The 23,606-nt window shown below is 38.0% G+C and overlaps 1 protein-coding gene across 6 annotated transcripts in view; it reads left to right on the top strand.

Moving 5' to 3' along the window:
• Positions 1-23,606, top strand: part of satb1b (SATB homeobox 1b) — a 132,452-nt gene that overhangs the window by 9,351 nt on the left and 99,495 nt on the right. The window contains exons 1-6 of one of the 6 annotated variants that reach the window (XM_087987290.1): positions 2,987-3,735; positions 4,559-4,792; positions 6,220-6,396; positions 7,546-7,672; positions 8,045-8,168; positions 10,637-10,660. In XM_087987290.1, coding sequence (XP_087843416.1) covers positions 4,582-4,792; positions 6,220-6,396; positions 7,546-7,672; positions 8,045-8,168; positions 10,637-10,660 — 663 coding nt within the window. In that variant the 5' untranslated portion in view covers positions 2,987-3,735; positions 4,559-4,581. Of the gene's footprint in view, positions 1-2,986; positions 3,736-4,558; positions 4,793-6,219; positions 6,397-7,545; positions 7,673-8,044; positions 8,169-10,636; positions 10,661-23,606 lie in introns of those variants that run through there. The other 5 variants (XM_087987293.1, XM_087987291.1, XM_087987292.1 and 2 more) reach the window with 5 other exon arrangements.

Genomic DNA, 23,606 nt, shown 5'->3' with positions numbered 1-23,606 from the left:
CCCATTCAACTTGATTTCTCACTTACAGACATCTTTGAATCTTTGTACAGACATGAGTAGTGTTGGTTTCATGCTGGTTGTAAGTTGACCATAGGGCATGTCTTTAAGGATATGGCTATCATACATTTAGTTCACATGACCCAGCTAATAAAGTCATCACTGACTCAAGTAGGGTGAACATCTTGGGATACTTGCATGCTGAATTACTTCCGTATTCAGCATTCTGTCTCACAAGGAGGTATGCAATATTTGATTAAGGCAACAGGAATGGAAGCTGCTCAGCCATTGTTCTTGGCTTTTTAAGCTTTAAATGGTTAGTTTTTAAGTTAATTTAAATTTAGTTTGAATCCACATCTGTAAATATATGTGCCTTATATGTAACCTTTGGAATTAAATACAACGTAAATGTAAGTGCACAGTGAGTTTAGTGCTTATAAAGAGTGAAATAGTTCCACTCCAAATATAATGACACTTTTCAGAATGTTAGGGGTTAAGGCTTGCAATTGGCTGATGCCCATAGTGCAGGCTGGATGCTCTGTTAGATCGGGCCTGAGGCATGTCTTGTTTAGGTGTAATTATTTCCTGTCTCCACTAAATGGTGTTTTGTCTCTTTGTAAATACCTAGTTTTCTGTCTCTCAGGTGTAATGACTCCTTTTTCTCTTGCCTACATAGGTTAAGGTGGTCAAAGAGTGCCAATTTTCCATGTTTTATATTTTGTTTGTGATGAAGCATATCCTAATTTATGTTCCAAATGTAGTCCCCTAAGGAATTGAAGATCAATTGCCTTAACACAACAGTTACTTACATTGTATACAATCCCACCGAATATACTCCTTAACAATATTTTATTCTATACCCATTGAAATAAATGGTTGTTCAAAGATCGCATTTTAAAGCAGAGAAATATCTTTGTTAAGATATTCAAAAACTTAAGTGAATAGTGTTGAATATTGTTGCTAATTAGCAACAAATAGAACATATGTCCACACTTCTCTAATAAAAAAGATCACCTACATAACTCAATCATGACTTAATTGTTCATAAGATCTAGAATATTATAACTTTTGGAATATTTTAATGCATTGCCAGTGCATTCATTTATTCTACATGTGTGATTCTGGTTTCAAGTACAATTTCTATGGTGATAGTTATCCAAATTTATAGATGGGCATTAAAAAACAAACAATTTCTAAGATATTTTCTTTTTGACGAGTGAAAGTAAAGAGAGAAAGTTATACTTAATGAATTTTACTACCCAACTGCTTAAGGAACAGAGAACAGTCCACATATCACTTTTTTTTAATATATAGAGTAATAAATCGGGTTACAGCACTCTTTGGGATTTGCTAAAGGAAGAGTTCTTAGCAGTGATCCTACTTGCTACAGTTTGAGCTGAGTTAAGGAACACAGAAAAAGTTTCTCATAAATTTATTTCCACAGGGTCAGTCTTATGAATGAATCCAAAGCACTAAAGTTCATTGTCATTTATTTAAAATAGCAGAACAAAAGTATACTTTTAAAGTAAGATAACTGTAAAACTTGTAGATACTGGAAACACAATACAAATACAGAAATTGCTCAGCAAGCCAGTTAGCATCTGTGAAGAGAACAGATGAGTAAGATGAAGAGTCTACACCTGTTAACTCATCAGTTTTCAGCCGACTGACTGACCTGCTGAGTATTTCTGGTATTTTCTATTTTAGGAACACTACTAATTTTATACTATAATTATATATGTTTGTATGTAATGTTTCAGAAACTCACAAAATATTACAACACATCAGAAAGGATTCTTGTTTCACAATATTTTGTCTCCTCCAGCATTACAGAACATCATATATCATACATAAACATAAAAGACGAATTCAGAATCGCTTTGTACCATATGGTCTGTCTCTGCTTCGTTTGTCTACCAGTGTGAGTCCAAGGAACTGCAGACTTGCTGCATATATGTTATGATGGTCAAAAGAACTTGGAAAAATTATTCCCTATAACCCAATTCGTAGCATTAACACCTTGATTTCTTACCTGTTTCCTTTCGAGGTATTGTGTTAATTTATATTTGCATTAACCTTAACCAGAGTGAATTTTTGCTAAGCTTTTCCCATGGATCTTCTGAAATACAAGTTGTGTTTATAAATGTTGCATGGGTAAATAAATATGAAACGAAAGGAGCTTAACATTTAATTACAGGTTTCAACTTAAATTGTTGTTACTTTGAATAACTTAAATATGTCTGCTCGCTCTGTAAATGTTGCCAGTTTTAACTAAACGAATTAACAATGTCCCATATTAGGATGGGAGGTGGGAAGTGGCCAGGATTGACTCGAAAATAAAGTCAATATTTGTCAGCTAAATACAGATTCTTGCTAACACACACAGTCCAAGCCACAATTTCTTGTCTACTTACAAAAGCCTAAGTGGTAGAGTACAGGTGAACAGTTTTTTTTAAAAGCCCGAAAAAATATTGCGAATGTGACTTTTTGAAATCTACATTTCAACTGCCGCACCTGCACACACACACACACACTCGGAGAGGCACGGAAATATAAACACGTGTATACCTTTTTATGCATGCGTATCTTGCATCTTCCTTCATGCATATTAGCGCTCATAATGCGTATGTTTAGGTCTATGTCCGTGTGCAGGTGCGACTGCGAGTGTGTGTGTGTGTGTGTGTAAACCATCCATCTGGCCGTCTCCCGCAGCACAAACGCTATCATGTTCTTATGCATGAAATCCTTTCCAGGAGCTTTGCACTATCTGCTGTATGTTGTTTGCGGTTCGGTCAACACTGTCTCCTCATGTCCCCCGCCCCATCATCACTGTTTTTCACTTACAACACACTCTCTCACACACTGACAGTGCCTGCCGATGGCATGCAGCAGTGACGAGTTAAAAAAGCTCCTCCTGTTTGTTGTTGACTGGCTCCAGCCACCCTCTCCCTCTCTCCAGCCCTGAGGCTGAGCCAGTGCTATAATTATTTGATCATGTGGTATTATTATCTGTAATAAATGCAGAGCCGTCTTACAGTAATCAAGCTGATTAAAAATTCTTGCGCGCCAGCCGGAAATTGTCCTCCCTCCTCTCTCTCACTCTCTCTCTCTCCCCCTTTTTTTTGTTATTTTCTTGAACAAATTGCTCTGACAGTTACAAGGAGTGATGCAATCGAAAGGCAGCCCAAGCCAGGCAGAGCCCGGGTGCACTGTCGCTGCCTGAAAAAGACCGTGATGTTTTGGAAGGGTTATTTTCTCAGCACTGAGAGGAGAAAGGGAAGAGAAGAGGAGTGATGAGTCTCAAAGCAACTAATAATTTAATGTGAAGCCGCTCGGCTCCGTCCTGACTGAGGAAGAGAGAGAGAGAGAGAGATTCAGGGGCAGCCGTCACCACACCAGAGCTTGCACTGGACTTTTAAACAACAGCAAAAAGTCCACGACTTTTTGGGTTTGAATACAATATATGTCACGTTTTGTGTCCCAAGTTCCTCCTTTTTAATCTTAATATTAACTGTCTTTTCCAACTAGTCACTTTCCCTTCTCTCCACCACTAAACACGAAGATCATTTAAAAAAAAAACAATTTCAAAAGAAAAAAAAACAAATACTATTTCGGAGCTATATACTGTCCAGAAACCAACCGGTCCGGCTGTTAGTTTTCGCGAAGAGTCCGATCTGGAGAGTTGCTATTTTTCTTATGGCTTGGAAGTTTGCCTTTTAGCTCCGCGCAGAGAAGTGGGTGAGTTGGTTGCGATCGGAATTATATTTCTTGTAGTTTTTTTTCGGAAAAAAGATGCCACAAGATAACGATAGCGTTGTGTGTGTGTGTGTGTATACCCATACCGCTTTGGTTAGTTTGTTTCTTTGTCTTTTTTTTCTAAATACATGTAAACGTGAAATCCTGGAGTGGAATTTCTAAAATGCATGGAACTGGTATCACGGAGAAAAAAAGTTGTAAAGTAGGCAGGGGCTGAAACTGTACATTATTTGTTTAAAAAATGCTAGGTCACAGGTGACCATCGCGATGCGGGGATGAGAATGCTGCCTTTAGCACTGATCTTATGTCACTGTAGTCAATGAAAAGTGGAATTTGCTGTAGTTCATGAAAAAAATCCGATCTATATGCTACAACCAGTGTCTTATCATTTGATCGTAATCATAATAACCTTGTACCTAGTCAAAATTGGAATACTTTGAGATGTGACCATTCATTTTGTGATGTACACTGGCCTGCCGTCTGAATTCTGGACCTCAAATTTGGGAGTATTCTGTCATTTGAGAATGTATGCACCCAAAATGACAACATTTTCGCTATAGTAGTCTTAATTCCAGATAATGAAGCAGTCCTTGCATTTTGACATCCTTGAAGCCTGTTCTGAAGGATCTGCATCTGGTATCTTTCTGAAAAGCTACACGTTGTTCTATAAAGGTTTCAAGACCTCAATTTTTAAATAAGGGAAGGCTGGTGGCAGAAAATCTGGACATTCCACATTAATCCTCTATATTTGTTGTTGAGTCTGACCTCAGTAATATCTTGAAGTGGTTTTCTTTAAACTTGGTAGGTGATCTCTGAGAGTTGGTGAGCATGGAAAAGCCCAGTGAAACAGTGCAAGTGAAGGAGAATTCAGAAAAAAACAACAATCTCATTGATCCTAAAGGTCCCCCGGCTAAGATACCCCGCCTGGACCAGAATGGGAGTCTCTCCACCCGCAGCAGACTGGGTAGCATGGGTGCCAAAGTGACTGGAGGCTCACTCAAACACACGGGCCAGCTGGTGAAAATCGGTAATAAAAAAGGTACCAGTGTGTGCAACCTGCTTTCACTAATGTAGAAATATAGACATACAAATAGAAATCTAGGTGCTTTAACATTCCCGCAATGATGCAAACTTGACTGCAAAGCAAATTTCCTTCAGAGTGCAGTTTAAATGTATGCAGTCCTTGCACAAGGCAGTATATTTATGAAAATAACGTAGTTTGAAGGCAGCAGAATTTATTGTTCAAGCTGCCATAACATTTATCATACAATCATTTATTTTTCCTCTATTTACAGACAACAAGGAATGTATTATTTATGAAATGAATGGACACAGCAGTCTGTATTGTTAGATCTTTATCTATTAGAACTGGAAAAAGGCACTTCAGCAAATTCCTTGGCCTCTGCTTTTGATTACCCTATTTATTGATTGTTAGCCAAGTGCATGTATGTATAAAGGAAGCCAGGTTAAAAGCACAAAAAATATAATTTATTACAGTTTTCAAACAGAGTATATTAACATTTGCCATCAAGAACTGGAGCAGAATCAAACAGTCTTATGATTCCTGCAAAGTTATAAGTGCCATAAATTCCTGAATAGAAGATTTCAGCTGTCTCTGGCATTATGTGATATTTGCAGACTGTGATACCAGTACAGTTTTAGACAAGGATTCTATATACTTGATTACTTCTTACAGCAGATGTGTTGTTTACATAGACTCTTAAACCTAATGTGAAAGCTTCATGCGGCCTTTCATATATACATCATTGAGTATTTTTAGAACTGATTGGTGACCATAACTTACTACTTTAATGCTAGGAGGTTATAAAGTTGCTGGCCCTGGAAATTTAGTCAAGTATTAGTAGTAGGAAGCAGCTAGTGAAATAAAAGATCAGGAAAGATTATCCACTTTAAAAGAAGGAAGATGATGACAGTTTGGAAAAAACATGGTAATAAATTAATGATGTCGTATTTAGTCAGTATCCTAAGAGCTGTATAAACAGTTTTTAGATCTGCCAAATATATAACTTGGGATGTAAAAGCAGGACTATCTTTATAAAGCTTTCAATGATGAATGATATAGCACTGTAAAGACAGAGCATAATCTTGTGCAGTGCATGATTTTGAACAGTTATGGATTACTTATCCATTAAAACTGTAGCGCCTAATCATTCTGTAAAGTTAAACAGGTGGATCAAACCCATTAGTGAGTTAAAGGAACATTGACCTTTACTTTATAAAATTGAACTTGATGGGAGCTCCAGAAACCTAGACTCCTCAGATTATCTTATAAGTGATCCATATATATGTTTGATATGATATACAGTTTATTGGATTTATTTTTAAAAACATGTAGTGATTTATATTTTATAGTAGATATTAATAATTCTTGTTAGAATAATGTAAAAACCCTTTTATAGCATGTGGAGTATCAAATTATGTAAAAGTCATTTCTTATTCTTGTAGGAAATATGCTCCCTGTTTTCTGTGTGGTGGAACACTTTGAAAGCCCTATTGAGTATGAAAGTAAGGAAGAACATGCAGAGTTTGTTCTGGTACGGAAAGACATGTTATTTAACCAACTAGTGGAGATGGCACTGCTTTCTCTTGGATATTCCCACAGTTCTGCTGCTCAGGCTAAAGGTATACCACTTCATATTTATATCAAGAATTAAAGCTACATTTCATTTCATTGTATTATAAAGATTGTGTTTAATACACTGTTTTCAAAAGTTATGTTAAATGTTTTTTCAGGTCATGTTATTAACATGTGCAGAAATGAAAAAAATCTGTTTACATTCCCAACTCAAAGGAGAAAAATAGAAACATGTAGCAGTTTATACCAAAGAAAAAACCTCAGGGAAGTCCTGTCGCTACCTGTGACTGCAGTGAGGCTTCTTAGGATAATAAAAAAATTTAGCAATGTTGAAAATTATTACATTTTATATGCACAATACATGTCATATTGATATACAATTTATTGAGAAAGCATCATCTGTTTGTTTTTCACTGCAGTTTCACATTGTTAGTGGAATTTATTGTACAGAATTCTAAAATTTCAATGATTCATTTTATGTGGCAATAACTACTTTTTGATTTTGATAATAAGTTTTAGTATAACAAGAGTGTTTATTATATTTGCATAAGGTCTGTAGTATGCAATAATAAAGTTGACACTAAATACACTGTATCTATATCGAAAATTACATAAACTTATAAATCTATATATATAAAATGGGTATTAATTTTTAGCATAATGTATTCAAAAATTGTTTTCTAATGAGAGGGGAAGGATTTGAAATTTAGATTACCCTTAGTATCTAAACTGGCAAAATAGACAATGAGCTGAAATATTTTTTCAATCACAGTGCTTATGATTAGCAATTTGTGGCTCTATCAGAAGAATATTGAAGCAAAAAAACCACAAACATGTGAAATAATTTTGCATGAGTTCTTCTTTTTAAAATGTATTTTCCTTTGAATTTTGTAGCTATTTAATTCTAATACATCAAAAGAGGTTACACTTCTGGTAATGACATTTGTTTAGTATGTTTGACCCAGTTAATGCTGGAGCATAGGGAAGAGTATTAGCTCTTTTTTGTTAATTGATTATTGCAAACTTCATATTTGTCACATGTTTCCACTCATAAGAATGAAGGAATTGTGATTTAATATTTTGATCGAGCAAAATAATTTAAGAAATGTACATTATTACCTGTTTAAAAGCATTAGCATCTTGTAGGTGAATTATCAGCTGATGTTTCTTACTTTACTTAATGCTGACTGTCACAGGTCTGATCCAGGTTGGGAAGTGGAATCCAGTCCCTCTCTCATATGTGACAGATGCACCGGATGCCACAGTAGCAGACATGCTGCAGGATGTGTATCATGTGGTCACACTGAAAATTCAGTTACACAGGTTAGTCACAACATGCAAGTCCCTGGGCCTCAACAATTGCATGGCATCATTACTATTTCATCTCTGTCTTTAACTTTCACATCTCTAAATGCCTGAATTATTTTACCAAACGCATTGGAGCAAGAAGGTAGAAGTAACAAGAAATAATAGTCGCCACATGCAGCTGATGTATAATTCATGCATCAATACAGCAGATGTGTTGTATAAAGTAATTAACTAATCAGAACAATCAGGAGACTGAGAGCAATCTCTAGATGCATCTGCTTGATGTGCCAAATGAAATCTGTCTATCTTGAAGGAATGTCGCATCAGGAACCAGTCCTGAAATGTCCTAATTTTTCTTCCCTTTATATGATATATTTTATAATGCAGTTGCCCAAAATTGGAAGACTTGCCACCTGAACAATGGACTCATACAACTGTCAGAAATGCTCTAAAGGAACTACTGAAGGAAATGAACCAGAGCACACTTGCAAAAGAATGCCCCCTCTCCCAGGTATTTATAGGGATTTACTACAGTAGTTTAGCAATAATAATAATTAATAAAACCTGAACAGGAGAATACTTATTAAATATTTTGAGTACTGCAACAGCATTTTTTGTATCAAAAAAAAAAATTGATTACACTTTTTTTCAAACACAAATCTTACAAGTGGTTTTGAGGTTTTGTATGTATCTAATTCTCAATTGTAACAGTCACCATTGTAGATTTGTAGATCATCTGTAATATTCATAGTTTGAAAGTTGAATTCTTCCTATTGCATATTGTAAGAAATTTCCCTCCAATCAACTACAGGCTCATTCAGGATAAACCAGTATTAATTATGTCCCAAATTAAAATTACATCCATTTTAATTGTTTGGTACTCTAGAAAGAAACTGGAAACCTGGAAATGTTGTGACTGTTTTGAAAATTCCTTATAATGTACATTTTCAAAGATTGGATACCCAGGAAGTGAGCTAAACATATTGAAGTAACCTTTGGGTTTCAAGTAGCATTTAAAAGCCTAGAATTTTAACTTGATGTCTGCTGAACACTTAACTGTGTGTAACTCATTCTTAGTTATTTATTAACTTAAATGTGTTCCAAACTAACTGGTAGTTGTAAAAGCCTTTCGCTGCTGGAAGTGTTAATATTAGATACAATGTTTTTCATTACAATGGAATGATATGTTCTGCTAAAAGATGTCATTTGATGTTACAGTAGCAAAAATTTGACAGTGATGTGTTTCTGATTCCAAGCAGAAATAGATATGGTCAAGGTTTTCATACAAATTAAATGATTCAAAACAGTTGAATTGTTTTGGATCCACACCCATATTCATTCTATAAAGCTTAGAATCCTTACCAGCCTAGTAATTGTGCTAGTAAAACATCTACCTCTGAAAGAAAGTGTTAATACATTAATTTATTAATGCTAAATAAAAACCAAAAGCACTGTGGATGCTGTGATTCAGAAACAACAACAAACATTGTTGGAAAAGTTCACAAAATCTGCCTATCAAATTTTAAAGCTAAAGAAAAAATATTCTAATATGTAAATGAAGTGAAAACATTAAGAACATGTCCTATTTAGAATGTACTCAGTGAGTAACATATAGGGGTAAGGATTAATATTCCCAGCACACATGTTTAGGGTGTAAAAGAGGTGCAAAATCTATCCATTTAGTAGTGAGGAAGGCATTGCCCAATCTGTTCATGCGTTGGTCCCACTGAAAAATTCATGGAACCTGTGAAAGTGTGACCATCACCAGAATACAATCCTAGTTTTTTTGTTGAGCCATGAGGATTCATTTCCCTTAATCCTCAGGCTTTTTTATGTTTCAGTAATGTATATAACCATGAAAATAACGACAGATCAAAACAACTCAATAATGTTCCACAATTTAAATAGAAATGTAAGTTCTGAAAATATTTTACAAGGAACAGAAGTTATGTGAGTATTGAAATGATAGAACATTTTCTATATGGTGTTCTGTAAAGTTTCAATTGGTATATTGGTGAAATTTAGTAGCTGTAGTCAGGAACACTAAATATTAGCAGACTTTTAAAAAAATGTTTTAATTATATTAAAGTATCAATTATGATTAAGCAACTTTTATATTGAGTTGGAAGGAGTTTTTGAATGACCTGTTCTCAACATGCAGGTCACTAAAATGCAGCAACAAAAATCCCAAAGCATCAGCAAGTGTAAGTTGGATTTGCAACTAATTACTTTGGACTAGATCATCAGGAGGTGCTGACCCAGACACTACACTAATACCAATATAATATCGGTGTCAGTTTAAATTGTTTACTTCTGGATCAGAATATTCTGGATTTGAGCCCTGCAGCAAGACTTGAAAGTATAATTTAGGCTGATGTGGCAGTCTCGGAGTGAAGGAATTCAGACCTATTGAATGCTGCAGTCCTCTTATCAGAATTCAAACCAGGGCCCCACCCATCTCTTCAGGAGGCTGTTATAGATCCCGTTGCATTGTTCAAAGAACAGCAATTTATTCAGCAATGAGTTTGCTCCAAACCCTGGCTAACATTGTTCAGCAGTCAGTATCAGTGAAACAAGTGATTTATCTCATTGCCATTTGGAAGATGTTAACAACGTAAAAAAATAGGAGTATGAGTAGGCCATTCAGCCTATCAGTCTCTCTGTCGTTCAATATGATCATGGCTAATTTGACCGTATCTTTAATGTCACTTTCCTGTCTGCCCTGCATAACCTTTGACTTCCTTGTTACTGTTGCAGAATTGGTGTTGCATTATTTGCATGACGACTGTCATTGCACTCCAGAAAAATAAAAGTCAGTTCACCAAATGAAGCATTTGAGTTGTTTTAATGTAATGAAACTCCACATGTTTATTTAGTGAACTTGTCTTCTCACCACTATCCTCTAAAACTGTTTCACCTCATAAGCCAGTATTCTATTTTCCCTTTTGTGTTTTCCATTCCCTTTTTCCAACCTCTTAGATATTTATGAGCGTGACCAACCAGGTAAGTTTTTAAATTTGTTTGTTTAATTGTATTTCTAAACAAGATGACTAGAAGCAACATGCACAGGGAACCATTCTCTATAAACAATGAGTATGTTCAAGCATTGTGCCTTTTTAAAATTACCTGGGAGTTTCTGACATATACAGTCTCCCATTGCTTTTAACATTGCAGTGCCTCTGCCAATCGGCGCCGACTTGTTTACAAATCAGCATCCTTTCTTTGATATGGTACAAATTGTAATTGGACAAAATTTGGCATTCTTGCATTTATTTTGATGAATGCAAGATGAAAAGCTTCAGCAATATAACTTGTCCAAGCAGTATACAAATAGATTTAATAAGTTAAAGTTCGGCTTGCTTGCTTACCTTTTCAGCTTTTCCCATATTACATGGGACTGCCACAATGCTGAAGATCTTCCTTTTCAGAATCGTTGGGTGGTTTTACAGCTGGATGCCCTTCTGTTACTAACACTTCCTATTCATAGAACAATGTTTGGCATACAAGCTTTTTTTTATTATCCATCTATTATATATTATATTTTCTAATCAACCTGCTCAGAGATGTTATTAAGCATCTCTATGAGCTCTCATGGGACTTGAACCCAGGCAACTAAGACCCAGAAATACTCATGTTTGCTGATCTGATCATTTGCAGTTGCAGGTAGAAAAAGTTAAAAGATTCCTTGTAAATGAGGGTCAGAGGTGATGCTTGTAGCTAGTGTCAAGTCCCTGCCTCTGAGACAGGAGGTCTGTTTCAAGAACCACCTACTCCAGAGGTGTGTAATAACCTCTCTGAACAGGTTGATTAGAAAATATCTGGATGCGCATCAGGTGTAATCCCCCAGGACCTACAGTTGTCCTTGTCATTTGTTTTCAGTGGCAGATCCCCAGTCCTTTATGTTTTGTCATTGTATTGTTAAACTGGCAGCGTTAGTTCGAAGTCAAGATCCAATCTAATCGCAGCAAGGAAATGTGCAATTCCCGTGAGGAAGTAATCTCACACCACTAAAAGTCCAAGGCAGTGTGATCAACCAGCTTTGCAAAGCATTCCAGGGAATGAGTTGGACAATTTTATAAATTTAACTGAACTTAGTTTAAATCTTTAGATAGCAGAAATTTCCCCTTCCTGTTCTCAGACAATTTAAATTTCTGACTTTTGTGTAAACAGCCATGCCTATGCATGTATACAGGTATGTGCAGAGTTCTGTCCTGAACAGGATGGTTAAAGTTCCAGCCAGTCAGGAGCCAAGCAACGTAAACATGGTTCTGCCTAGCTGGAACCTGGTCTGAGACTGGTAACTGGAGAGTAAATTCTTGTTAAAGGTCTGTTGTACCTGTAGTGTAATATTGCTTTTAAGCATGTCCTTACCTGAAGGATAACTTTGCACCCAAATAAACAAATCATAAGCTATTAATTAGAAGACCATCAAACCTTTGATTGTCATTTCTTCATAGTTCCCTAATCATATATGTTGGAACCCAGCAATAAAACAAAAATGTGCTTACATTTGAAAAACTTACGCTACTAAGAAATTAAATAATATTTTGGCTAAATTTAAACTGGTCAATTAAATTTGACTGTTTTCCTCAGCAATCTCTTTTTACTTCATGGATAGGGAACATCCATTTGATAATAGTATAAAAATGCAGCAATAATTTCCTTCATACGTGAGCATCTCTTCCTATTTATTTCAGATGCTAAACTTAATATTAAGGCTCTTGGGGCACAATGGTAGTGTTTGTGCCAGAAGGCCCAGATTCAAGTCTTAGCTGTTTCCGAGGTGTGTCATAACATGTCTGAACATGTTTATTAAAAATTATCTACTAACCTGAATATATTTAAATACAGTGACAGTAGGATAAATAAAATGAAACTCATGAATTCTATTGCATTCACCAAGTGTGTTGCCAACTTTTAATGATATCCCAAATCTTTGTTGAAAATAACATTCCTAGCAACTAATAGCATTAATAATTCTTCATTTACTTCACCATCTCATGTGAGTACCAGTACATTTTTTTTGTTGTTTAACCTCTGCATGGTTTTATTGTTTCAAGGTACGTGTGAATATTTAAACCTGTCAACTGATCATTCATTGTTACTCTTATCTTCCTCCAAAAATGTAAATAGCAAATCTCTACTTCCTGAGCAATACTACAGAGCTTGATGCAAAACCGTCCCATTAATACACCACAGTTAGCTTTGGCAAAAGACTTCTGAATTATTAAGATTTTTAGTGACTTTAAAGTGCAAAGAAAAGGATTAGGAGCTATTCAGGTGCTGTTGAAAAAAATATACAAGAAACTAACTCACTGTTTGTCATGAATATTTCACGTTCATTAGAACATCACTATCTATATTTTAATATCTGCCATTTTAGAAGGTCGATAGTATCAGAATATCAGAGTAGTTCATTAAAAAATATCACGAGTCACTCAATTACTATACATCAATAATTAACTTTTCATACAGAAATTTGAATCCAAAGAACTTAAATGTCCATTCTGTTTTCTCCGTAATGATTAAGTGAAAAGATATGTGAAAATCCAATTTACTAATAATCAATTAGTAAACTTTATAAATTGCTGTAATAATCTTTTTCTGGATCAACACACTGTTATTAATACATTGGTCTCTTTTTGTTGTTGCCATGGGTTTCAACAAATTTGGCCCATAATATTGTTTAGTCTAGAGGAATCCTAGGACAGAACATGCCAAGTCAATGTTATTGCAGTACAGAACAAAACATACAAACTTGGGCAATAATGTTCACTAAAGTTTTGACTCAACTTTGCATGAAGACAAAGTTCAATAAAGATTACCATATTTTTAATTTAATAATTGAATAGACGTAGACATGTGAGCTATGATTTAATCTTTGAAAAAGATTTAGCAGATGTTTTACAATTTGTGTACCATTGACTTAGATACCAATACCTGACCCACGGTGTAATCTTGCTTGCAGTGCAGAGATGTCTGGCTGTAGAATCTTTAAACTGCTTAAAAAAGAAATAATAGTTGTAACCCATTCACTGTTAATCATATGATGTCTCATAACTGAAATTCCTCTCAGTCTCATTTATTAAAATTAATGTGATTGCATAAAACAGAAGTACTATGAATCGATGATGACATTTGAAGAGTGCAGAATTTTCACAAAGGTTTCTTTATTACTTGTACCAGATTCTACTTTTTTTTCTTTCAAATTATACATCTATGGAATGTGTATGTCACTGGCAAGGACAGTATTTCTTGCACATCTCTAACTGCCCATGAGAAGAACATTGGCAGTTAGGGTGAAGAAGGTACACTCACTATTAAATGGGGAATTCTAGTATTTTGACTCAACAGTGAAGAAGGAATGAGTGATAATAATCCCAAGTCAGTGTGAAGTAAGATATTTTGTTCAACAAGTTTTAAAAGGCTTTGGAAAAAGTGAGGACTGCAGATGCTGGAGATCAGAGCTTAAAAATGTGTTGCTGGAAAGACGCAGCAGGTCAGGCAGCATCAAAGGAACAGGAGAATCGACGTTTCGGGCATGAGCCCTTCTTCAGGAAGAAGAAGGGCTCATGCCCGAAACGTCAATTCTCCTGTTCCTTTAAAAGGCTCTGGGTATTAGACAGGAAAATAAGGGGTGAGGAGGTTGGAGTGGTCTGCTGTGTTTCAGAGACTGGTGTGGAGACTTAAACCAAGGTATGACCTTTTGGGAGATGGGAAAATACAGAGAGATTCCCATCCCGCAAGGAAGATGGGCAGAAAGATGGTCTGAGATTTTCACTGCACCTCATAAAATGAGAGGTTGTTGGTGGACAGAACGGCTAGTCACTGCCTTTACCCTCCCTCCATCGTTAAACCCACTGCATGGCATTATAAAATTCTGCATGTTAAAACTCAGTGTTTGTCATACAGTTGGAGACAACAGAAAACGAAGACTAAAAGAGCAAAAGATTGTGGATTGCTATTGCTTGAGTATTGCCAGACATCATCAGATTCAAGGGATCAGAATCTCTGGGCAGTCTGTACCATCAGGACTGTTATAACTTGAGTGAGGGAGGGTTCAGAGAGCTGTGTACCTTGTTCTAGTTAACTGTGTTCAGATTGGGTACAACTATGGAAGATGCAGTTTCAAAGCTAAAGCAATCAAGTGAAAAATGAGAGACCCAATATAGCGGAGGGTGAGTTGGAAAGACTAATATTGCACCTGTTGCCCCATTTGTGTGGAATGTAATGCAAATACTTCCAGCTACAGAAGGTGTATGTTTGTTGCATTGACTATTTAAAGTGGAATTTACCGTTTTTTATTTAAAACCTCCTTTATTGATTAACTTATGTTTCAATTATGTTGATTTGTCTGGTTTGTTTCAGTAAAAGTTTCAAAAAGTAAAATCTTGTCCAGCAGTTTCCTTTCCTTTAGTTTCTTGGGGATTCTATGCCTTTCAAGAAATTAACAGTTCTCACTCATCGTGTGCCACTGGTGGAGGAAGTGAATGTTAAAGGGGTGCCATTTGTGCTGATTGTTTAGTCCTGGATGATGTTGAGTTTCTAGAGCTGTATTCATATGACAAGTGGGAAATATTTCATCATACATCTGCCTGATGTAATGTCCATGGTGGATAGTACTGGGGAGTCAGGAGATGAGTTGCTCCAACACAGAATTCTCAGCTTCTGGCTTCCTCCTGTAATATTAGCATTTACATAGTTAGTACAGTTACGTTGCTGGTCAATGGTAACCTCAGAATATTGATGATGGACGGATCAAGGGTAATAGTATTTGAATATCATAGGAATATATTTGGATTCTTTCTTGATGGGGATTGTCATTGGTTGGCTCTTGCAGCATCAATTTCCCTTATTACAAAACTGATTTCATTCTGCTACCAGTTATAGGAACTCTCTGATGTCCAGGATTAGTGATGTCATCAAGCTGGCTGAGCAGACGGTCTGATTGAAGAATTCCGTGGGGCAGCAAACCAGGAAGTAAAACACAATGGGGTTTTTTTTGGCCAAGTGTCAATTGTTTTGACTTCCTTGGAACACATCTGTTTGTGAGGCCTTGCAAATTTTCATAGGTTACCAACCCTAACTTACCTCATCAGCTACCTGCCATGCTGTAAAGGCATTCAGTCACATCTTCTAGATTCTACCACTGAGCATAACTGGTAGAAATCACCACTGCCTAGATATTATGGAACAGACAGGAATCTCTAGTGTCTGCATCATCTTTAAGGAAGAAGGCCACCCTTTCCCCCCATGATTGGTAGAAGAGGCCACAATAGCAGACCTTGACAACTTGGTCTGAGTTTGTCTCCCAGGTCTTTGTGGTCTCAACTATCTGCACAACTGCTCAGCAGTGCGGAAAGAAGATCAATGACCTTCTGTACTTGATCAGGGTAAGCGCTGTCACTATCTCTCTGCTACTTATCACCCACTTCATCTCTGCTCCTGTGCCCACCTCCCAGTAAGGCCTGTGCCAAACTCCCCTCTCACTATTGCATGCAATGCAATATTCTCCCTCATTCACTGTCACCCACCCCAACTCCCAACCCTCCTAACCCTGCAAGGTTGCTAAACTGCATACTCATTCACTGGGGACACCTCACCACCTTTCTCCCACTAGCACTATCAGATCTGCTACTCACTTTCATCTCACTCATCCTCCCCTATCTGTCATTCCAAGAGAAAACAGCCCAGAGAAAAAGGCAACAAGAGCCAAATGGGTGGTGGGATGCCTAATATTAAGTTTCTCACCCTCTCTGAGGAAAGGCACCAAAGCTTGACCACCCCGACCATTCCAGGCTTCTGGACTGTTATCACTGCCCTCAACTTATTGTGCTGGCACCCCCACACTGACTTAGTGACGTAGCCTTGTCTGAGGATTGCTGACCACTATAACAAGTTAAACCACTAGATAGAAGATGGGCTATCAAGCTGCCAGCCAATCAGCTTTGAGGTCAGATAGAAGGTTCCAAAATCAGAAATTGTTCCCATTCACAAGAGGATGAAGAAATAGAGAGCACAGATTTAAAGCGTTTTCCAAAGGAAGCAAGTCTGTGATGAGAAAACAAAACTTCTCCACATGAGTGGTTTGCATTTTGAATTGTGGTGGAAAGAGTTTCAGTTGAGGAATTTAGGAGGATGATAGATGATTATTGAAATAAACCAAATGCGCATGGTTACCAAGAGAAGACAGGAGACTGGTATGAAGCCAGGATGTTCAGAGAGCTGGTGAAGACTCAATGAGCCGAATGGTCTCTCTCAGCACATTAACAATTCAGTGAGGTTGGCTGGCAATTCCAGCAGTCCGGCAGTGGCAGAGCTTGGTGGTGGACACTGTTGGTAGCTCCAACCCATCCCAGGATGAAGGCCCAATGGAACCACAGGCCCAGATAATTAAGGGAAGTTGGGTAGGCAGGGTTTGACAACCTTAGGATGGGAAAGACATGAGTTGTGAGTGGATTTTAATGTGTTTGAAGAGAAAAAGTGAGGAGATACAGTTTTCTGTGAGTTTCACCTGCTGTGCAAAAAGCGCACCAAAATATAATACCCTCCGTTTCGTACCCACATTTTAAAAAATATTTAAAAGAAAGGACTGCTTACTGCCATATGCCTACCCATGTCCACCTTATGATGGTATGGACAGGGTAATATTGAGGTCAACTGAGCTTTTAACAAGCTCAATTGAACCTTAATTATTTATTACATATAGTTTGTCATCTCCCCACTCCTTATATTATCAGATTAAATCAAGGAAGGTGATGGGTTGTGCATTCACTGATGTTTGCACATGATTAAGATAGAAACTTAAATATCAATTCTGAAGGGAAAATAAAATTTTATTAAAAACATCAAAAATACTTGAAATAATGTTTGGAACTTCAGGAACATACAGTTCCATTGATTAAGGATGATGGTGGGGCAGTGATAATTTTAGAGGATCAGTAATCCAGAGCCTCAAACTGAGACAGAGGTTTGAATCCTATCCAAGGAAACCTAAACACATAAATAAAAAGTAGTCCATGCCACCAGTGCTTCGCTGGAGGCTCACTGAAGATATTACCGAGTATGGTGACGAAACGTCTGTAAACAAACCTTCCAGCTCAGCGAGCAAACTTCCATCCAGAATCCTACCATGACAGATGGTGATACGTGAGTTTGATTTTAAAAATCTGCAATTAAAGATTAGTCTCATGGTGACCATGTACCACTGTCAATTGTAGTGAAAATCCATTAGGTTCACCCTTTAGGGAAGGAAATCTGTCATGATTACCTGGTATGACCTACATGTGATTCCAGACCCACAGCAATGTGGTAATTGCCCTCTGGGCAATTGGGAACAGGCAATAAATGCTGGCCTAGCCCAGTGACTTTCACAACCCATGAATAAATTTACAAAAAAATCACTTTCAAGTAGAGACCTGTTAGATTAGATTACTTACAGTGTGGAAACAGGCCCTTCTGTCCAACAAGTCCACACTGATCCTTTGAAGAGCAATCCACCCAGACCCATTTCCCTACATCTAATACTACGGGCAATTTACCTAACTTGTACATTTTTGGACTGTGGGAGTGAACTGGAGCACCCGGAGGAAATCCATGCAGACACGGGGAGAATGTGCAAACTCCACACAGACAGTTGCCTGAGGCGGGAAATGAACCTGGGTCTCTTGTGCTGTGAGGCAGCAGTGCTAACCACTGTGCCACTGTGCTGCCCAATTATTAATATTATGTTCTTCTACATAATATTAAAAGGAAGAGTGCTCACTTATGAAGTAAACTCCAGACATTTCCAGGATGCAAAAGCAGCCCAACAAAATTACAAAACTTACAAGGTCTTGTCACCTGTGAGAAAACTCATCACAACTAACATGCTGCTCTTTATTATTTGGTAATATCTCTCTCTAAGTAGAGTTTTTAATGCTCTTGAATGCTACGATTTATTTATTGAACTCTAAGATATTTCTCAAAATACGTTTTTTTCTCAATCAGGTTTCAATTCCTTTTTAGTTACTAACATATATAATGTTAAGTTTGCTACATTTAAGAGCAGCAAGTCAGCAGTGTGGGGGTGACATAAGATCACCAACTCCATTTTTTAAGAAACTTGTAATTCCAGTCATACCCACATTGTTGGCTGATTGACCATTTTAATGATAAATACAACAAACTTCCCTGTACTCTTCCTGAATAGTAACAATGTGTTGGAGGTTACTTTTTCGAAATTATTTTGAAAACGATTTCCAGATTGAAAACATTTCTAGGATTATATGAAGTTGAAGCTTGTCTTTTAATAAATTGTGGAACACTTTGCATTACTGTAAGCTTGCATGTTGGAGGTAACAAGTCTTTCAGATTTTTATATGCAAAGTGATCTCAAGGCTAATGGACTCATTGGTGACACACAAGACTCCATGTTAAGTTTGAAAGATGTAACATTGTACTAGTTGCTTTAGCAATTACTTAACTGTGCTGTAATTGTTTTTGAGAATAACAAACATGTGAATGGCAAGCTACCTGGTTATATTTGCATTAGATGCACTGTCAGGGGTTATAGTGAGCCTAAAGGGTCTTTTTTGTTTTGTTCACAAGGCAGATAGTGCATCGGGAAATTTGCCAAGTCACTGCTCCCATTCCCGGGAATGGGAGCAGTTTCAAGGCTATGGGTGCAGTCACCCCTAGATTCAGCTCTGAGGCAAGCACAGGTTTCCCAAGTGTCAAGCTGGGCTGTATTAAAGGACCCACCATGGTTCTCTGGGGTTTTGTCTCATTTGTTCCTTTAAATTTTAAACTGTTTTATCCATCACTCCACATACCTGCTCCAAACCCCCCTCCCCCAGGCCTGACTATGCCATTTTCCTGCTGCAGAACAACACACAACAAACTAACCATCCTATTCCCTGTACTTTTGTAGCAAACATGCAACGTAATGACAATTCATGACTCTACCTGGTACATCTCAACTAAATGCTAACAAATGCGAGCCCATGCTCCAGGGCTGTAAATTTTTTAAAGAGCCTTTTTTAAGGCCTATTCCCAATTTTTGGTGGCTACTCTCACACTGACAAGCTCATTTATTTGATGATGTGATCGTGCACTAACATTATCTCTTATAGTTGTGTTGAATTGCTTTTGGGTTTTCTTCTTCAGATAAGCATAATTACCAGTGATTTTACACATATGAAATATTTAAACTTGAAATCCATAAATAAAATGTTTAGTTTATAATGAAATTACCTCGTCTCTGGATACATAAATATGTCCTTCTTCTGAATGTCCCTCCCTGTAACATGGTTGTCACACTCACCCCGCTCCCAGTCAAAACTCAGGCCTGGAATAAAATGCAAAATAGTAAAACACATTAAGCTGTCCTTAATATCTGACAAGCATAGTCATGTTAGTGTTGAATAATGTGCAAGATAAAATAATCAGAAAGCAAAACATGATTTTTTTTTACAAAATTAGAAAGACAAAAGTTCAGGAATAGAGTGGTCAGATTTTAAGTTACAGCCTAATTGGAGCATGAGAGAATATTTGTTACTGCATTGAAACAGGTTGCAGATAGTGAAGATAAATGTAGTTTGATTTTGACAGGTGCTAAATATTCAATGCACATTTCTCCAGGCTTGCCCAGTTTATGTTCCAGTCACAGGAAACAAGCCAGATATTATTTTAGCTCTATCTAAGGAGCTCTATGGCAAAAATTAAGGTTCTGGAACATTTGATGAAATGACAGTAGGATGGCAGGCAGCTTTTAAAGGCCTCCCCTCTTTCGTCAGCCATAATCCAGAATTCTGGAGTGAGACCCCATCTGCATCGACTGGTGAAACTTGGGCCCAGCACCTTCAAAGCATAATTCACTGAAGTGCAGGCTCAGTACTGCTCTTCCCCTTATCAGCAAAATCAAAGCTTAGCTCCAATTGAAAGCTCCTTCAAGCAGGCTGAAGGCCAGTGTGCCTGGGCAGCTGTAGCCTTGTTGAGGTCTCCTATGTGCTGCAGGACCAGCCAGATTACTTGCCTGAACCTTTTACCCCTCCCTCCCAAGCTTGCTGCTCCTTCAATTAAGACTCTTTCTTATGATGAGCTGCAAGAAGAAGAGAGAGGGAATGTGTGATTGGATAACTGTGAGAGATGTAGAAGCTGTGATGGAGGAGCAGCTGCTCATCGATTCCATATCTCCCAGTGTTTGGGGTGACCTTTTCCTGATTGGTTGCCCAATTGATTAACTTATCTTGTGTACTTTAGAGGTGAATTTGACCACTGTGTGATGCCACTGTACTCCCATCTATCCCATAACTTCTCATAGCTCCACAACCCTTATAGCTATCATAATGCCAATTAATGATCCTCCATTCACTATCTTTTGCCCTCAATGTATAGAACCAATATACCCACTCCTCAGATACTAAAGCAGCCCATGTTCAAATGTAATAAGATCTGGACAATATCTAGGGTTAGACTGGCAAGTAACACTTGCACCTCACAAATGCCAGGCAACTACCATTTCCAATATGAGACAATCTACCCATGACCCTTGACATTCAATGGTGTTACCATCACAGAATTCCTCACTATCAACATCCTGGTGGTTTCACTGGCCAGAAACCCAACAGGACTGGCCATATAAACAAAGAGGCTACAAGACCATGTCAGAGATTAGGGATACTGTGGCAACTAACTCATCTCCTGACTTCCCAATGTCTGTCCACTATCTACATTGCACAAGTCAAACATGTGATGGAATACTCCCCACTTGTCTGGATAAATGCAACTCCAACAACACTCAAGAAGCTTGATGCCATCCAAGACAAAGCAGCCCACTTGATTCCCACCACATCTACGAGCATCCACTCCCTCCACTGTCAAAGCTCAGGAGAAGCAGTGTGTACTATCTACAAGGTGCACTGCATAAATTCACCAAAGATACTTGGACAGCACCTTCCAAGACCATGACCACTTCCATCTAGAAGGACAAAGGCAGCAGATACATTGGAACACTACCACATGTAAGTTCTTCTCCAAGCCACTCACCATCCTGACTTGGAAATAAATCACCATTCCTTCACTGTTGCTGGTCAAAATCTTGGAATTCCCTCCCTAAAGGTTGTGGGACTACCCAGAGCACATGGACTGCAGTGGTTCATGAAGGCAGCACACCATCACCTTCTCAATAAATGCTGACCAGCCAGCAATGCTCATGTCCCATGAGAGAATAAAGAAATTTCCACAGCCTGTGCTGTTTGACGCTTCTTGTGATTGGTGTGAAAAGCTTAAGATAATGGCATCAGTAACAACCCGGGTGCAATTATGGGTCAAAGATTGGAAGACGCCACACAGATCCCCATTTGCTTCTTAAAGTGAGCTGCTGCCATAAAATTTCAGCCATGATGTGGAGGAGCCTCTGGGGTTGTTGGACTGGGGTGTACAAAGTTAAAAAAAATCACACAACACCAGGTCCAACCAGTTTATTTGGAAGCACTAGCTTTCAGAGCACTGCTCCTTCAGCTACCTGATGAAGAAGCAGTGCTCCGAAAGCTAGTGCTTCCAAATAAACCTATTGGATTATAACCTGTATTCTGTGATTTTTAACTATAAAATTTCAGGGCAGCTGTAATCTTTAGAGCCACTGGAACAGGGTTTCCACCCAATCCTTCTGAATGCATATCCTACTGTAGCAACTAACACAGTTTGGTGGTGATGGCTAGGTCAGCCCCATTTATATAACTAATGCCCCTACTTTACTCCTGGAGCCAATGAATTTAGAAATTTGTATGCCCTCACCAGCCTTTGAACCTCCCAATGTAGATGCCAGAGATACCATACCCTATTTGAAATCCCATCACCTCTTCTGGAACTCCTTATCCATTCCTATTGTTTCGCTTTCTGATCTCAATTGCCTCCTACAGCTGTCAGTATTTCTTCAGTGAAACAGAAAAGTAAAACCCATAGCTAAACATGAGTTACCTGCTTTCCCCAAGACTCCTTGGAATGCCCCCTAATACAGTCCCTGCCCATTATTGACCAAATTTCTTAATGAGATGTGGCCCACCCCAGACCAACTTGGTAGGATTGCTGCAGCTCAGCCACTGGACTGTCTTGATGATACCCCAACAGATATCCTGTAATCTCTAGACTGGTTCACTTGACCTGAAGATCTGGCTGGGGCCCAATCTCCAGACTACTAAGACACAGATCAGACCAACCACCAACCAACCCTCAGTGCAATTGGATAAGCCTCTTATCTGACTGTCGTCCCCTTGACCCCAGTAAAGATTGCTCACCTTTTTCCTTTCATAATTCGTTATTTCCTTGGACCACGTGCAGAGCGTTTACCACATAAACTGTTGACACATGTTGCAGGTGTGACATTGACCCATAGAAATATGTCAAATGCCTTGACTGGTCAGTGCTGCCCATCATGACAAACCACTATCTCTCCTTTGGCACTAAGTAGCAGTGTGAGAAGGTGCCGATTGATTCGATCAACACTGGCATGGAGAAACAGCAAGTAGTGCTAACTGTCAATCTTTCAATTCTTATCGAATTAATTAAGCATTAAGATTGACAGTTTTTGTTGCACCACCATGCCATCAATAGCTCAACCAATCAGCATCCACTTCTTATGCTGTATATGAAGAAGTCCTCTTTTTTACCCAAGTCTGTTTCTTGCATACTAGTTCTGATGAGAGTAGGATAAAAGGCTTCAACATCTAGTCTCCTTTTCACAATGTTTACATTTCTGGCCATTGATCATTGCACACCTGGGAGGAGGAAATTCCATGTAGAGTCCTGTTTTATCCCCAGATTAACTCAAATGTTCAAGAGTAACAATTAAACTCCCTTCATCTCTGATAAGCGGGACTCCAGTGCTGAATTTGGATCACCTGTCCCGGGGAATAGATCAATCTGCTAACTCTATTCAGTTGTAACGGTGAACAGCTGGCAGCAGGAA

This window comes from Chiloscyllium plagiosum, unplaced genomic scaffold, assembly GCF_037043375.1.
Source record: "Chiloscyllium plagiosum isolate Xiang-an unplaced genomic scaffold, Cpla_swu_hap1 HiC_scaffold_5, whole genome shotgun sequence".
Classification (NCBI taxonomy): Eukaryota; Metazoa; Chordata; class Chondrichthyes; order Orectolobiformes; family Hemiscylliidae; genus Chiloscyllium; species Chiloscyllium plagiosum.
This window is presented reverse-complemented; position numbering and strand designations above follow the sequence as displayed.